This window comes from Scleropages formosus, chromosome 3 (assembly GCF_900964775.1).
Source record: "Scleropages formosus chromosome 3, fSclFor1.1, whole genome shotgun sequence".
NCBI classification, from domain to species: domain Eukaryota; kingdom Metazoa; phylum Chordata; class Actinopteri; order Osteoglossiformes; family Osteoglossidae; genus Scleropages; species Scleropages formosus.
Genome location: NC_041808.1, coordinates 27,754,414 through 27,771,997, shown reverse-complemented (window position 1 = coordinate 27,771,997; position 17,584 = coordinate 27,754,414). Strand labels below are relative to the sequence as shown.

General features: G+C 37.8%; 1 protein-coding gene across 1 annotated transcript in view; it reads right to left on the bottom strand.

Annotated features, from left to right (window-relative positions):
• Positions 1-7,787: 7,787 nt before the first annotated feature.
• vps41 (VPS41 subunit of HOPS complex) overlaps positions 7,788-17,584 on the bottom strand; it is a 30,466-nt gene continuing 20,669 nt past the window's right edge. The window contains exons 13-29 of the mRNA XM_018738721.1: positions 17,273-17,388; positions 16,895-16,951; positions 16,572-16,633; positions 16,405-16,486; positions 15,883-15,975; positions 14,615-14,742; positions 14,228-14,372; positions 13,426-13,467; positions 13,134-13,184; positions 12,406-12,543; positions 12,217-12,271; positions 11,549-11,689; positions 11,272-11,408; positions 10,509-10,608; positions 9,290-9,334; positions 8,756-8,835; positions 7,788-8,350 (exon numbers count right to left, since the gene is read on the bottom strand). Coding sequence (XP_018594237.1) covers positions 8,270-8,350; positions 8,756-8,835; positions 9,290-9,334; positions 10,509-10,608; positions 11,272-11,408; positions 11,549-11,689; positions 12,217-12,271; positions 12,406-12,543; positions 13,134-13,184; positions 13,426-13,467; positions 14,228-14,372; positions 14,615-14,742; positions 15,883-15,975; positions 16,405-16,486; positions 16,572-16,633; positions 16,895-16,951; positions 17,273-17,388 — 1,553 coding nt within the window. The 3' untranslated portion in view covers positions 7,788-8,269. The remainder of the gene's footprint in view (positions 8,351-8,755; positions 8,836-9,289; positions 9,335-10,508; positions 10,609-11,271; positions 11,409-11,548; positions 11,690-12,216; positions 12,272-12,405; positions 12,544-13,133; positions 13,185-13,425; positions 13,468-14,227; positions 14,373-14,614; positions 14,743-15,882; positions 15,976-16,404; positions 16,487-16,571; positions 16,634-16,894; positions 16,952-17,272; positions 17,389-17,584) is intronic.

Below are 17,584 nucleotides of genomic sequence, written 5' to 3'. Positions count from 1 at the left end.
CTACTGGCAGTGGTAATTATAGCGTTCAGCTGTATGTGAACTTTTCTAACAGCAAAATATATCACACAACTGAAATCTGAAATCTCTTACTTTAACTTGCACATTTACTCTATACATGGGAACAATAGTTTTTTTTTTCCCCCAGTTTTTTGTTTATGTTAAAATCGTTATATACCGTACATTCTAAAAACAGACTAAAGACAGCTGTGGAATACTGTGGAAAATTACAACTCACCTTAAGAGATTTATGAAACAAATCGCTGAATGAAAACAACGGGAAACACATGAAACCGTCTTTTATATCATGTATTACATAAATTACATGATACGAGTCTGTGGTGGTTTTGTGTGCATCATACTGGCAGGGCAATAGTTTAGCTGAAACATTGTCATCGATTCAAGGGGTCCACAAATATACCTTTTTTTCTGCAGATTTGTTTGAAACTTTGGACTCTCCCCTGTCAGTTGAGAACAGATATGTTTTATCTCCATGGTGCTTGCAAAATGTTTTAGACTGTTCCTATGCAGTGGAAAATTTCCAAATAATTACAGAGCTTTATTTTTATACCCAATAATATTTCCAGGTGTTGTCCTTTCTGTGCAAATTTTTGGACTCTGTCCACTAATAATAATAATAATAATAATAATAATAATAATAACGAGAAGGTGAAGAAGAAGAAAAATTAGCTATGCAGTCAACTTACAAGTTTTTTTTTTTTTTTTTTTGTGATGCAGTTTCCTTGGCAGTGCTATTCACCACATATGGCCTGGATATTTGTCAGATCCTCCCTTGGAATGAATCCATAGCTGTCATGGTCATGTTGGTCCATAGCAATCACCAGCTGACTGAATAGCATGGAGAAGATTTTCCCTCTCATGGGGATTTCAATCGATGCCAAACAAAATTTGTCTGTGGGGTTGAAGATTGGGAAGTGGGGCAGAAAAAGAGTTTTCTAATCGTGGGTTGTCTTTAACTCTTTCTGATTTCTCTTTGAACAACATGCAACAGACTTGTTTCATGCAGATGTGGTTGTGTTTAAGGACATAGTTGATGGTGGCAACCACCATGTTTACAAGGGCAATTTATTGGTCTTGAGAAAACAATGTGGCTTAGCACCATGAGCAAGATTTATTGCAATTCTGAAAAAACAGAATATGGTTTGCTACCATGGCCCATTTTTCTCTCGCTTCATATATTTTTCAGTCCCATTTGTATCAACACACTGGAATAATGAAATATGTTAGATCATCATTATGGTTTTCCATTGCTCTGAGCTGACACTTCAGCTGCTGAAATGGTTATCTAGGGGACACAGCATATTGATATGCTGATTAAACAGGCCTAAGTTTTAATCGTCTAAGAAATTATGTTTTTTTACCCACATCGGTGTATCAATCTGTATGTACTTACAAAATATTTTGCAGCCCTAAAAAAAGAGAAGAGAATTCAGACAGAATTAACCAACTGGTCATTGTACCAGCCAGTTCCAGGTGTATGATATTTGCATTATATACTTTTTGAAAAGTGTTGGTACTGGTTCTTATGATGCATTGTGAGAGGTGAAAAATGGTTAGCTGTATGCATTGAAGTCTTCCCCAACTCACTTCTCAATGCATCCAAGAACAAAACTTGCTCTTTCAAGGAAATAATTTTACTCTGGTAAATGTTCACAGGATTTTCCTGGGGACATCACAGCTGTGTTTTAAATGGAAGGCTGTTCCCAGCACTTTTATGCAATTATTCTGGGAAAAGTTTACTGCAGCAGTACTCATTCAACCATTAAAAAAAATAAAATCTTTAATCTTTAATAGTGACCTTGTGTGGCACTTGGAGTCACCACCAAATTAAAATGCCAGAGTTCTCCAAAACTTGGAGTGAGATTTTAGAAGCGTTTGAAATTTCTTGCAACATCTTTAGAGATCTCCTGGGATTATTGACTAAGTGCCGGACCATTACTTACTTTAAATCAAACCAAATAGACTGATGCCTGGGGCACGGGCAGACAGCTGGCAAAAGTTTCTTCAACTTGTGTGCTGGTAGATCGCAGCCTCCCAGAGGGTTGTTTTTTTTCCAGTTTTTCATCAGTCCGGCATTTTGTTTTTCTTTCCTCTATTACCGGCCGGCCACTTCTTTTTTACAATGAACACCTTTAAGGACCCCATTCCTTCTTATATTAACTGAAGCTTATAATCATTTATTTATTGTGTTTATATTATTCCTATTACTATGCAATATAAAAAACAAAACATGCTAAGATTGTTATTGTGATTGTTGTAAATAACATGAATTTCAGAGGCGACTGCTAACTTCATCTTTTAGGTGTCTTAGAATACCTAAAGTCCTTGTTGGGATGCCTGGGATGAAAATGAACTAGAAGAAAATCAGAATTATTAAATGATTCACACTGGAATCATGTAGAAATTTAAAATTTCAGGTATGGAGCATTGTATCACTTCTGTGCAATATAACATCTAGCTAATGGTAAATTATCACTTAGATGGTCTTTAACATAATCCAAATCAATAATGCATTGTCCATTGCATTATATAATTTTAATATCTATTTCATCAATATACCAACTTCTTGTGTAATAGTGAAAAATTCATTTCTGAACATGTAAACCCTTTCATTTGTTTTTAATTATATTTTCTTCACAATCTGTTTCTAAAATTTCTGTCCATTGTACAGCTAAAGTGACCCGTGTTTCTGCTCCCCAGCCAGTATTTCAGATTTAGTTACTGGAAAGTGTGTAACTTATTCTGCATTGGTTTATGATAAAGAAAATGCCATGGATTTTTAAATTATTGTTTATCTACTGGGAGGTGTGGTGGTGCAGTGGGTTGGACTGGGTCCTGCTCTCTGGTGGGTCTGGGGTTCGAGTCCTGCTTGGGGTGCCTTGCGACAGACTGGTGTCCTGTCCTGGGTGTGTCCCCTCCCCCTCCAGCCTTATGTCCTGAGTTGCTGGGTTAGGTTCTGGTTCCCCATGACCCTGTATGGGACAAGTGGTTCAGAAAGTGTGTGTGTGTGTATCTGCTGAATAGTTGGATTTGCTTACTCAGTGTGCTGCATACATTCTGAGCAGAGGAAAGGCATCAAGTTCAGTTCAACATCAGTCTGACCAACCTGAATAGTAAAGACCTTTTTTTTTTTTAAATCGTACAGAAATGAAATTTATGCAATAAGATAACTGTGTCGATCATTTTCCACATTATTCTTTAGAAGAAAGTGGTGGCGGCTATTGCATTACTAGACACTTTTTTTTGTTGTTGTTCTGAGTCACCTTATTTCAATACCACCCAAGACCTCGGTTGAGTTCATTCTCCGGTTGCCTGGTGGTGCATTTACTTCCTGTTACCATGGGTTATATAAAGAAGTAGAAGAGACCAGGGAGGAGAGCGTTACAGTACAGAGGGGGGTATGGACAATAAGAGACAGTAAAATTTTGCCACATTTTTTTTGTGTTTTATTTCATTGATACTGTATCTGTTGAGTGTTTACACTGTTTTATTCATTGTCATCATTTTCTTTTCCCCTCTCTATTTCCTGGGCCCCTTGTAGCAGCCACACGGACCTCTATTGTCACACAAAAAGATGATTCTGGATTTTTCCCTTCAGTCCACTACTGCTCTAAAGTCAGACATTAATCATCTACATAATCTGCTTCTGCTAGACTGTTTGGAGGCTGCATTTTCCTTCATTACATTGAATGGTAACAGGAAAACAGCAAGTGCTCACAATGGCAACTTAGAAGGCTACTATTGTGATGGTCCCATTTATGTCGGTGTTTCTCATAAAAGTCTTACACCAACTGTCACCAATTGTATTATGGGTCAGGGGAGGTTATTCAGTCAAGAGACCTCTTGAGCAGTGGCAGAATATCTTCATTTTAAAGCCATATTTTTTTGGGCAGACTTTTACAAAGTGAATGATGAAACCAGTTGTGTTCACAGATCATCACTGCCTTTGTATGCCAAATGGCCATGGATCTGAGCTCACAGTCGCAGTGTAGCATAGCTGCAAATGCAGTCTGAGGTGTGAGACCAAGCTACGACCGTGCTGAGAAGAGAACTCAAAAAAAACTTTACCTAGCAACACAGTGCATGTAATTGCTGGGTATGAACAAACAACGGCTGTACTCACCACAAAACCAAAACAGCAAGCGTTAAATGCAAATCTCTTATTTTCATGAAGCCATTATGTTCAAAACCATTATCTGAAAAACAGCTTTTTTTCCGTTTTCTCAAACATGTATCTTCCATTTGAACCACAGATTGTGCAAAAAAGCCATTTATACACATAACATTCAATGAAAGCCTGGTGATACATTAAAGCATAAAGTATAATGCCCTACTCTAATCCAGATTTTTTTCTAAGGAATGAGGAGACATATTACATTAACTTTGCAATTAGGTATTAATTTTTAGCCAGTCAATTTTTCTGAAAATTCTGGGGTGCCGTCACAAAAAGTTGTTGTTTCCAGACAATGCTTTCGAAATGGAAATAAAAAACTCAAAAGTTCAGTGCATATCTGACTAGCAGAAACTATCAGTAGTCCTGCGGTGTTTAACCGTTTTTGGGTTTTTTCAAGAAAAGAATAAACACATTACAGACAAGTGCACAAGCATATTTCATCAGCACTGAAATTTCCATAGCCCAGAATTTCAATATTACCTTATTGCCTTACGATTTTATTACCAGCATTGAGTCAGATGACATAGGAAGACATTCATTTGGCCATTACCCAATTATGTGAAAATTTTCCACCCAGAATCCTTTTGTTGTGCAAAACAGAAAACAAAAGAGAGTCCTTTTGACATTAAAAAACAACTGGTTTTTACTTGCCTGTTTGTGATGTAAATGATATTGGAGCATGTGCCCCTTTCTTGGAATTTACTTAGGTTCTTTTATCCAGCTTTTTTTTGTAGGCTAGGCAAAATTTTCCTTTGGGTAGCTGGGTCATCATAGCTCCGTGTGGTCGGGGTCTTGGCTGTACAAATGCTTTTTGGAAGAGTAAGTGTCAGTGCTCTGACCTTTAGACAGCATTCTGTTTGATCCACATTTTGGACATGGACAGTTTTTGTTGGAAAGCTTGCTCTTAGCTTTGGAGTAAAGTGTTGACTAAATGAATGAATGTCAATGTAAATGTAAGCCAAAGGTACTCTCTGAAACTGCAGTAGTCCAAAGAGTCCCTTAAATTGCTAATTTTATAATAAGATCCGTAGCTGTTTCTTGATTTCCATTATAGCTTTAAGATTTTCACACAATTTTCTATTATTTCCTCTTCTGTGATTACAAATTTCTCTGATTTGCCATGTCTTGTGAAATTTCTTGTGAAATCATTTTTAAAATGAGCAGATTGTTGACATTTTGACTGGATGGATTTTCTTACACACTGCAAAATTATTACACCTTTAATACTGTCCTGTTAATTGTAGAATATAATTGTAGATTGAAAATTGTTACAATAGTAAACTGCTTTCTGCAACTGTCAGATCATCAACAACAGTGAGATAAACTAAAGCCTTTTTTACTCTGGAATCAGTTTATAAGGATGATTTAATTTTATGCTTATATTTTAATCCAAGTTGTAAAGCTGGGGGAAAGGTTGCATACAAAAATAAATAGAAATGAGAGCACCGTGATACTCCTTTATGCTTAGCCCACAGAAAATATGAATTGTGAAAAGGAAAGCTGACGTAGGGCCAGTTGGTGACATCAAGTTCACTGAAGAAAACCATTTTCAGTGCCTCATTACAAATGTACCATGTGATATAGAGCTGGTCATTGGTGGCAATTTTAAACTAGTTCTTAGTCATCACCTTTATAAATCAAAACCCTGGCAACAGTGTAGGACCACATTTTAGAGCTTTGTAAGGAAACAGGCCTCTCTTCTCAATGCAAAGTTACAAAAAGAAATGTAATAAATATATAATGGTCACTAATAATTAAACATAATAGAAAGACAGTGATCCAAAAACATTTATTTCTCACGATTCCCATTTGTCAGGATGAGAGTGCATTTCAGGATCAGGAGCTACACCCATTTTCAATAAGGACCTTATTACTGTACCTTTCAGAAAGGTATATAAATGGTAAAATATAAACACTTGTGAAATGCATCAAAAATCTGTAATTAATAAAAATCCACAACAAAACAGTAAAATAAAATGCATCTCCACTTCTGCTTTTGACCCCATGGCCAGTTGTAATGCTTGTTAGATTTATTAAATTGAAATTCATTTTGCTTAAATTAATTTTGCTTTGGAGAAGTGACTTTCTGGTCAATCTGTACAATGTTTTTGCAGCTGGTGAATTTGAAAAGTTTACTGAGGACATTTAAAATAGCATGTGCAGAGAGCTGGCACAGCAGATCGTTGCTGATGGATTTGCTAGAGCATGACATTTGTAATTCAGTGTGAACAGAATTCAAACACAAGTGTGGACTCACATTCACACAAATGTTCTCAGCATACAGTTGAAATTACTTAGGGTAAAAGGGGCTTTCAGCATCATCTGACTGCAAAGAATATACAAAATTTTGTTTGTGCTTAAAGCACTTGAGTTTAACAAGACATTTTCCCTTTTCTAACATGACTAAGCTCTGTACATCCTCTGGGCAGCATGTTGTCTGTGCAAAAGCAATGTCAGCCTCTGCAGCCCTAAATAAAGTGTCTTGGGTTCCTTTTAATGAGTGATGGCTGGGAGAACTGTGATCAAGCAATGATTTGGTGCAGCAACTGTTGTACTGTAAGTGCTGTGAAGAACTGAAGGTGTGAAGAGGACTGTCTCCCCTAGTAAAGGTTTCAATTTGTCACTCTGTCTACATCTCCATTTCTAACTCTGGTCACAAGCTTTGAGTAGTGACTGAAAGAACAAGATTGTTGGTATCAGTGTGGAAATGAAGATACAAAGCACAGTGATGGGACTGATTCAGTGATAGGATGTGGAGCTTTGCTTTCAAAGAAACCCTTGGAGAGCAGCTGAGGAGCTAGGTAGTTTAGAGATTTTGTTAAAATAGCCCTTAGGTACCTTCTGTGGGAGGTTTTTCAGTAAATTCCCACTGAAAAGAAGGCTGGGCCTGCTATCTGGTGAGTCTGGGATTCGACTCCTGCTTGAGGTGCCTTGTGACGGACTGGTGTCCTGACCTGGATGTGTCTCCTCCCCCTCCAGCCTTGTGGCCTGTGTTGCTGGGTTAGGCTCTGGTTTGCCACGACCCCGCTGGGACAAGCAGTTTCAGCCCGTCTGTGGAAAGAAGCCCTGGGAGCAGACCCAGAATATGCTAGAGAGAATGTCTAGAAATGCCCTGGAATGCATAGGAGATGTTCTGAGATTGTTTCCACCATGACCCTCACCAAAATAGTCTGATCAAGACTGACCAAGCTTCCCTTTCTGCAGCAACAATCAGCTTGAAAACAAATGGATGAATGAAAAAGTAGGTGTTTAAATACAGTTTGTATTATTCTGGTTTTCATCCTTAAATCATGTTACTCAGACATATGACCATGAACATATAATGACAGAGTAATTCAGCCATGTAAAAACTATTGTATTCCAGTAAAAATGTACATCTGTTGCTCAATACAAAGTAACGATAGAGGTAACATAGCATAAGCGATAAGTTAAGAATGTTACACAGTTTGTAACGAGATTTTGGAGATATGAACAACAAATCAGACATATTTTGGGTCCCAGCTGTGTTCATAAGAAGCTAGTGCAGTTTTATTTTACTTCACTTTTTTCCTTCCTTCAGTTCTCATCAAAATATTTTTTCTGAATAATTCCTTGATAAAAAAAAGTTTTAATCATGGCCAGTAATAACAGTAATAGTAGTAGCAATCATTCCTGTGAATAAATCACTGCTGCTGCCTCAAACCTAGTCACTGTAGCCTAGTCACTAGTACCAAACAGGTCCCCGTGCCACACAACAGCTTAAAAACATACTACATCATGAGAAGCGTTTATTTTTATTTCATGTTTAACATCACATTCGATTTAACATGGAAAAAATCCAGCAGTGAAGCAAAATGAAGACCAGTTTTCACAAACATGGCAGGGCGAATAAAACATACAGAATGGCTTATCGGTTGTTTCACTGTTATCCACTGTTAATTGGGTTAACCAATGTCCTGTCTGCATTCTTTTAATCCTTTGTATTGACCAATGTTTATTTGTGAATAAATGGGTAAATTCACATAGGGGAACAATACAAATTATAACATGATGTTTCTTAACAGAGTGCAAACTCAAAAAAAGAGCATGACCTTGCTGTTACTTTTTCATTTCCAAGATGCCACTTCCAGGTCCCCGCCGCTTCGAACTGCAAATGTTGCAGAACTGCACTCCGGGAACCTAAAATCATATTATAGGGATAGGTATGATATTTTTTCTTTAGGGATACAAACACATCCATATTACATTGCTCTCCATAAGGTTAAACAAAAATTAAAATGCATTTAAAAGATTACGTGCATAAGCGCATTTGAAAACTTCAGTAACAGACCAGCAATCGATGACTGTTTAAATTTTACAATTTGTAGTATTTAAAGCATTTAATTATTTTAAGCAGTTAAACTCTCCACAATGATTCACACATGTGTATAGCTGTGCAATATAGCACACACTGAAATTGAAATTTCAGTAAACTTAACGTATTTGTTCATTTACAAAGCAGCATATTACCACTGGAGCAATTCAGGGTAAAAATCTAAATTACAATAATCAGAATGTCTAGTAGAGAGAGGGACACAGATTTACCATTCCAGGGGAAGGCAGACACTCCTTGTGGAACATGTGTCTGCAGTGAAAGACAACCACACTGAAGACCTTGGCTGTGTCTGAAAGCAATTAAGAACTCATGGTTATTAGTCTAGAAACCAGTTTCATTCTTTACTGACAAATACATACAGTCTACAGCACCTTTCAGCTATAAACTTTCAATTATTCCAAGAGTTGAGCACAAAAAAATGCCCTAATTTTTAATGAAAAACATGGTCTGTTTTCAAAGCTTATCATTTCAGGCAACATATGTTTGTATTACCTCTTACGAGTTTTATTTAGAACAGCAATAAAAATTAACAGTTGTCTTGTTTTAGTGTTATATTACATTTTTTAATGTCATGACTAAACCCCACCTTCCAAAGTTATTGTGAAGAAAAATGTTACCTTAACACTGTATACTTGCTTGCTAACATTTTACTTATATTGTACAAAATACCACGGTATTCTTCAATACTCTGTCATGATTCATCATCAAAAAAGCACTTTAAAAAATAAATAAATATATCATACCTGATGGTAATATTGGAGCATGGCAAGCTTCACAAATGTTTTCCTCTGCAAAGAAAAGCCAAAAAAACAGGCATTATGATATGCTTAATTTGAGCCTGTAAATCCATCTGTAAGGCTGCTGTCCAGAAAGAAACACACATTCACTCAAAAATGACCCGAAACACATACAATCACTAATAACATTTTCTAAGCTTTAAAAAGCAACCTCAGACTAAGTGCCTCTGTTACCAAGTTTCATAACCTCTGCTTTTCTTGCACAAAGTAACTTTGAATTCTCTGTATTTATGACTAATTTGTCCTAGAACATGCATATGAACTGTTACCATTATACTAATATTGTACAACTTTGCAAACGAACATGTAAACTTTCAGAAAATTGCTACTTCTTTCCAGGAGCAATCTAAAAGATTACTATCCTGTAAAATATCTTTAGGGCACCCGTCTGCATGCTAATCATCAACGAAATAAGGCTGCACTTCTTAAGTTCACTCTAACTAGCTGGTTGACACCGAAGCTACATGAACGACAAATGCACCACTACCTGGGAGAGAATGTCCCAGTCCGAGTCCTTGTGCACTTTCTATGCTAGATTTCACTTGAACCAAATACACACATCAATGTTATCACTGGCCAGTTCCTACAATAAAAATACCATATATTACTAAATACTGTAACCTGGCTGAGAGGGTCTCTGTATTTGCCAAAATAACTGCACTAGCTACATGAAGGGGTATGTACACGTACACATGATTTGGACCCAGCCAAGCAACTATGAATTTTAATGAAAGTTATTATTGGTAAATTAGATGACTGCTATTACAAGAAAGTGTATTGTTGCAATGTAGCAGTTCTAATTATGGAATTATTTTATAAAGGTACTACATCCCCTGGAAAGTCTTTTTTGTTTGTCTTGTTTAAAATATATCAAAACGTGGATATCTGATCCTTCTTTAAATACTGTCAAGGATTTAAGGTGATCGCATTTAACGAACAACACTGTTAATACAATTTCCTGGCACGGAACAAACGGCTAAACCTCTATTTTTTTGAGACTGCCTTAACTGACATAATTTCCCGGTACAGTATTTTATACAAAAGCACTTTCACTTATCATACAGACAATGCCTGTGACAGTGCACTCTAAAACAGGGACCATTTTGCACTGTTACATCTTGTCATTCACAGCCAAACATTCAAAATAAGAAAAGGGTGACCCTACCATCAACCTGGATTCCTCTCATCTGAGTTCTGTGCATCTTCTTCAGCAATGAGAGAGAGTCTGCCACCAGGATCTTCTTACAGCCCTCGCGCAATAGTATCTGGGATGAAGAACACACATACACATTGTCTGAAACCGCTTCTTCAATATGGGGTCACGGGGAGCTGAAGCCTAACCCAGCAACACAGGACGCAAGGCTGAAGGGACACACCCAGGACGGGACACCAGTTCATCGCAAGGCACCCCAAGCGGGACTTGAACCCCAGACCCACTAGAGAGCAGGACCCGGTCCAACCACTACGCCACCGTGCCCCCAAGGGGATGAAGAACAGACATAAGCAATATACTGTACGACAGACAGACAAACAGACAAATACTTTACTGATCCCCTGGGGTATATTCAGAAACAAAGAAGCAAACTTAGTAAGCGCTAAATGACTTAAGATAATCTACTCAAATTCTCACCCATTTATAGAGATGGGTAATTTTACTGGAGCAACTTAGGGTAGATACCTTGCTCAAAGGTATTACAGCTGGAGGTGGGATTTAAACCTGCAACCTGTGGGTCCAAAAGTAGCAGTTCTAACCATTGTGCTATCAGCTATGCACTATACTTGTAGTGCCCAGAATACTTGCTTTACAGATATCTGCCTACGTTTGAACAATGATATTTCAAGAGCCACTGCTGATAAATCATTCTGAACAATTCATAGGGTTATGCGTTTTGAGTGCCCAAACACATGCCTATGTGACATGGCCTAACCTGCAGATTGTAGTCCTGCAAGATCTTGACCAGTGAGTCCCTTAGGTTGGGGATCTCCATTCCCTCCTTAATATGACATATGAGGAGGATGGGGTCCACGTGGGTCCCAATATTGTTTAGCAGCCCAGTGATGAATGCTAAAATACAGAGCAGAAAAGATAATTATTCCCATTAAACACATACCAAAGACACAGCTGAAATACCAAAAATCAAAACCAAAGAAATAGTGGTGGAAAATGATCAATGGGCTTAGCATTTGAGTAGTTGCATGACTCACGTGGCTTGTCAATGGAGTAGGAAATTAAGTCCTCCCACAGTTCAGCATCATCCTGGTCTTTGGCAAACTCAATGGCCTTGTCCACATCCCCCAGTTCTTCCATGACCATCTGAAGTGCTCGCCGACAATTCCCCATTCTGCCTGCAGTGAAGAAACCACTGCATTTGCTTTGTTACCCCACAGGACACCCTACCTCTTCAAGTAAAAACTAAGAGTGTGTATGTTCTTGCCGGTTTTATGTGGTCCCCCCCCCCCCAACAAGCCAAAGACATCCACGGGGGAGACAATAGTAAACCATTTCTGTTTGCACCTTACCAGGAAAAGGGGATAAGTAACTGAACCCATCTATTAAGGAAGCAATTTATCGGTTTACCTGCAGTTTGTATTTTGATCCCCTATGCCTGTGGCTCTCTGCATTGCCTGTGATTTCTTTGTGTATTCTCCATTTTGTTGTACCTGAGCTGTTAATTATGACACCTAGTTTGTGCTGTTCAGCAGTTAACTCAGGACAAATGTATTAGTTGAGGATGCACTACAAATTTCAAACTGCACAACATGTAACGGCTGAAAAACACCCATATTATTTGAACTGTACAATTTACACAACATTTCATTAATTAGCAAGATCAGCAAGTCCTAAGTCAAAGCACATATGGGAGCACACTCACTAAGCAAAAAGACAGTCTCCTCCACAAAGTTCCTCTGCTGACAGATTTCCAGAGCCTGGGGGAGAAAGGGAACGCAACAGTAATTTAAACAAAATTAAAAAAAAAAAAAAAAAAAAAAAAAAAAAAAAAAAAAAATTAAAATTAATTAAAGTCTTGCTCATGAAATTTGCATGCTTGCTCTTCAAATACCTTCTCTAGTGGGCAGTGGGTGCTTTCTCGGAGGAAGGGCAGCAGGTTGGGTCGATCGTACTCAGCATACAGGCTGATTTGTCTCTCATGATACTTTTGCCCCTTGTGATGGTCTCGTTTAAACAGTTTATGCAGGTACTAGAAAGGATCATGGGGAGCACAACCAACAGAGTAGAAAGATTAAAGACAAACATATATTAAACTGACTTGTTTGGGAATTTTTTTCAACCAAGTGCCGAGTCAGAAATAAGGTCAAACCAACTGACTGGAGGTTTTGTTCTTCTGGATTAAACCGTGCCATGTGGGACATTGGTTCCAACGTTTCACTTCTCTTGTAGGAAGCAATGTCAGGGTGCGGCCACATCTTGTAGAGGTTAGATGTGAAACCTCTACAAGATGTGGCCGCACCCTGACGATGCTTCCTACAAGAGAAGCGAACGAAACGTTGTAACCAATGTCCCACATGACGCGGTTTAATCCAGAAGAACAAAACCTCCAGTCAGTTGACACCAACCGCAAAAGCCTACGGATTTTGAAAGGTCAAACCAAGTTTTCCAAAAAACTGGAAAATTATTTTTGTTAGTTCCAATTTCATATGAAAAGCCTGATATTAGTTCCTTAATTGTGTTTAAATAGCTATACATCTTCACACTGGTTCTGATACAGATATTTAGCTGCAACCATCTCATGAAGCACCTTTGCATAATAGTGAGATTAGCTGTACTCACAATATGCAGTAATTCACGTCTGTGCTTTAGTTCCTCCACCACTCGATCTGTCTAGAGAAGAGAAATTGTTACATATATGCGTTCAATTTGTTTACACTTACATAAAATGCCTTGAACTGCCTTCAATTCAAACAAGAATAAGCAATAAACACTATGGCTAACTGTGAACATAAATGCAGATTTACAACGGCTTACTAACAACGACAGGGTACCAATGTTGTGCTGTCAGCCATACTATATTTTAAGGTGTTCTACATCCAGTACAACAGGTGCTGCATCCTGGCGTACATACCGATATTTTGTCTTCATTATCCAGCAACATATCGACCGCTTTCTAGAAAACAGAAATAAACAGGCAGTGTGCCCCAGGTGTCATAATGGGCAACAATAACTGATCACCAGTAGCCTGAATTTCAACTGTAGACTATGTAATGAAAAAAGTAGACTTTAATGTTGCTTCATATTGATAAAGTGCGTTCACATTGTGCCGTATTATGCCCAATGGTTGCAATATGTAGAAACAAGGAAGATCCTGTGCCGTATGACTCGTTGATGAAAACACAAGTCTTACAGCAGTTTTCAGTTTATTTTAGTTTTACCTGATGTTTTTAAAAATATGTAAGCCATGAATAAATAAAAAAAATTAAGCTGTATATATAAGCATTTATTGATTGTGACATAACAGGTGAACTTACAAAATAATTGTGAGTTACTATCTGACTTCCGGTCCTTAACGCGTTTGTAAGTTGAGGTACAAGTATATTTACTGCTTGTATTTGTCACTTTGTATGCAGGTACTTCAGTAACATGTGCCAACAAAATGGTGGTATCAGACAAAGAACCGGTGTTTTTATAATCAATGTGTCAATACCTAAAGCTCTTTGTCTGTTGTGAACGCACTACTGTAAACTAGAAGCTGTGCATCGCTTTGGAGGAAAATCATTACCAAATGAACAAATGTAAATGTTCAAATACTGGGAAAATTACAGTGAAACAGACACGTTTGGTACAGGCAACCAAGTAACAGAAAAAGCAAACTGTTTTATGATTCAACTTCTTTAAAACACTGGATGCTATAACATCTGGACTCCCACCTCCTTGTCGAAATCCATGAGTAGTACAATCTTGTCCTCAATGGAGGAGAAGAGGTTGTGTTTATGGATCAGTTGGTACACGTCTTTGTGTCTCAGTCTCAGGTATATCTCTAGTGCTTTGTCATATCGTTGGTCGTAGGTATAACTATAGCCAAGAGGACAACAAAGGCACAGCATTACATGTCAACTCCAACTTCAAAAGTAGTATGCACCAGAAAACAAAGCCACAGTAAGAGTGAAGTAGAGTGGGGTAATAGTATCACGACATCAGAAGTTTTTTTCTCCCCCCAAAAGAACCACTCCATTTCCTGTAAGAATTACATTCAAAGACTTGACAAAGCCTTCTGAGCTAGTAGAAAACAGATAAGTTCATGGGAAACTACTCACAGCTCAGCTAGGGTGGTCAGTAAGGTGTGATTAGCAGGGTCCTTCTTCAGATGGTCATTCACTGCCTGGACAATGGTCATGTTGTTGTAGAGCTCCCCAGGCCACTCACGAATCAGCATGGCAAAACCCTGGGAGGAAAATACATGGTGGTGCAAACAAAGTTTTTTCTATGTTCTCAACCCATGACTTAAAGCACAGTGATAACAGTTTCCTGTTAATAAAGTAAAATATGGAACGTATGGCATCAACAGGTTCCTCACTCTAGCAGTTGGAGTCTTCATATGATTTCAGTGCTACAACGGCAGCAAAGAAGTACACTCATGTCTCACTTAACAGGGTTAACTTGCTCGATTACATTTTTAGTTGAATTTCTGTTGCAAGGAGACTGATCTAAGATTTGAGGAAAAAGTTTTTGACTTATGTATGTATTCTGTTCTGTCAGCCTTTACATAAGTCGAAAATTACTTAAGTCCAAACTGACCCTTGATTAATCACACCTAATGGGTTATGTCTACATTTTACGTATTTACATGAACATTCTGTACCACCCATACCATCACAAGGCAACTAGCGTTAACATATGCAACAAAGCAAATTTTCCATTGCTTGGAATTTCTGCCACGGAGCCTTCAGAATTTTTTAATGTAAGTCCAAGTTTTCATTAAGTCCTATATTACATAACCTAACATGCACCTACATAACGTGGAACTGTCTGTAATTGGTTCTGGACAAAATATGTGTCACCTAAAATTAATCAATCAAGTAATCAATTAATCAAAATGTATTTCAATCATGGCATATGTTATAACACCAATGCATTTTACATTTGTAACAAGAAATATTATTTCTAGCCTATCTTTTTAAGTTATATCTTCATTCATTCAGTGATTATCAATAAACATGTGTCCAGTGCAGGGTGGTGTTGGTCCAGAAATTGCTCCACAAGCACATGGTGTCAGACATTGTACATGGGACACAGAACAAAGACATTTTGACATAACACAGTACAACAGCACGGGGGTGTATTTTCCACTCGCTGTGACAGCAATTATCCATTGTACAGCACCTCATTATAAGAGATGAGTTTATTGCAGTGAAAGACTGTGTGATGAGGATAATAAGTAGCTGAAAGCAGGGTTAAGAAACAAAGCAAGACAAATATCCAGTATAAGTGGATAAAATTGCTGGAAAAAAAAGAAATGTTAGTCTCTGGAAAGTGTCTGTCAAGCCATTTAAATAATATGAAAGCCTAAAGGAAGGTAACACACCTCAAAGTCACTCTTGAGGAACTCGTGTAGGATCATTTCATAGATGGCGGGTCTAAGACGAAGGTCTCCCCTGGGAAGGTACTGGCTAATAGCCTGGTATCAAAAGAACAGTCGTTCAGTGAAATCTATCACTAGTTTTGTTTGACTGAGGAATTCTCACAGAAGCTTACAATTTACATAGAATCAAGAAATGACTCCCTCCAAAGTCAAGGAGAGGAGAAAAAAAAAAAAAAAAAAAACTGTTAATCTACTCAGGAGGCAGTACACTGATAGCCAACAGTCCTACAATACACTCATCGCCACTTTTAATGTCACAGTAAATGGTCAGATTCCCTTGGCTACTAATAAACTGTGAAGAAATTAAATTTTTTGAGTTTGAATTCATTTTCTTAAACTAAAAGGATTTTTGATTACTGAATAATGGTTTAGTACGCCGTTAAGAATTTCCAGCTACAATAAGTATTACATTCATACTCATACATACATATAATCTTATTTTACAGCTGCACTGCAAATGCTAACCTTCAATTGCCCAATGGTCTTGAACCGGTACACTTCATTTTCCCACAATTCCATGTTTTTCCCTAGAACCTTCTGGCACTTCCTGGATCAGACAAGAAAATTTACCACAATACACTGCCAAAGTTAATAAATAACCAATCACTCAAAAAAGTTGCGGGAATGCATACCTGGCTGCCGCATCATAATCCCCCTTCTCAACAAGGTGATTGATATAGGCCATGCCAATTTTCTAGGGAAGAATTACATGGACAGATGAGACGTATCCTTGTACAAGAGAGATGACTAGATAATGTGACACAGATGACTAATATGACACTTATTTTTAATCTCCATTACACTCAGCAGTATCGCAGTAGCAAAAACTAATTTAGACCTTTACATAATTAAATTTTGTACTTCTAAAAGCCTTCTCATATCACAGTGCCTGATATACAAGCAGAAAACAGAGCATTGAAACATTCTTTCCATGAGCAATAGCAGTTCACAGTACCTGAACATCATGCCTTTTTATGTTTTTGAAGCTGATTTCAGCTGCCATTAAGGCTTCCTGCAAGAGATAGTGTCAGTTTCAGCACTGAGTTACTGTTGCTCTAAACTTGTTCGTCCACCTTAATTGAATGGCGTACAGATTGATTTGACTTGAAATTCAAACACACACTTCCATCTTGTCCATTAACTTGAGCCAATATGTAGCTATATCTGAATGTATAGAAAATAAGAACTGATATCAAAGGAGTGGCAATAGCATAAGGAGTGTGGAAACTGGAGAAATTCTAACACTATCAATGCCATTTTCAGTCATCATATTTTACACTGAATTCTGTTAGGAGAACTGGTATAAAGAAGGAGGTTGTGTCCAAGGGTGGACCTCATATTTCTTCTTATCAAGCAGCCAGTCTATGTGGTCATCCTGATCACGCTCCTTGGCCACCACAATGTCCTTGGGGCTAATAATGTAGAAGAGGGGTTCGCCTTCAGAATGCTCTGTGGATATGACAACAGAGATGTTAAACTTCCTGCTCTTGTTGTTACATGATTTCAAGCAGGTGAAGGATGTGTATGTACAAGACACAAACCCAGAAGATTTAAACGTATGGATGAAAAGTGATATACCAAAGTACGCAAAAGTAAATATTTTAATTTCCATGTGCATTATGCTGTAGATGTAATATACATGTGG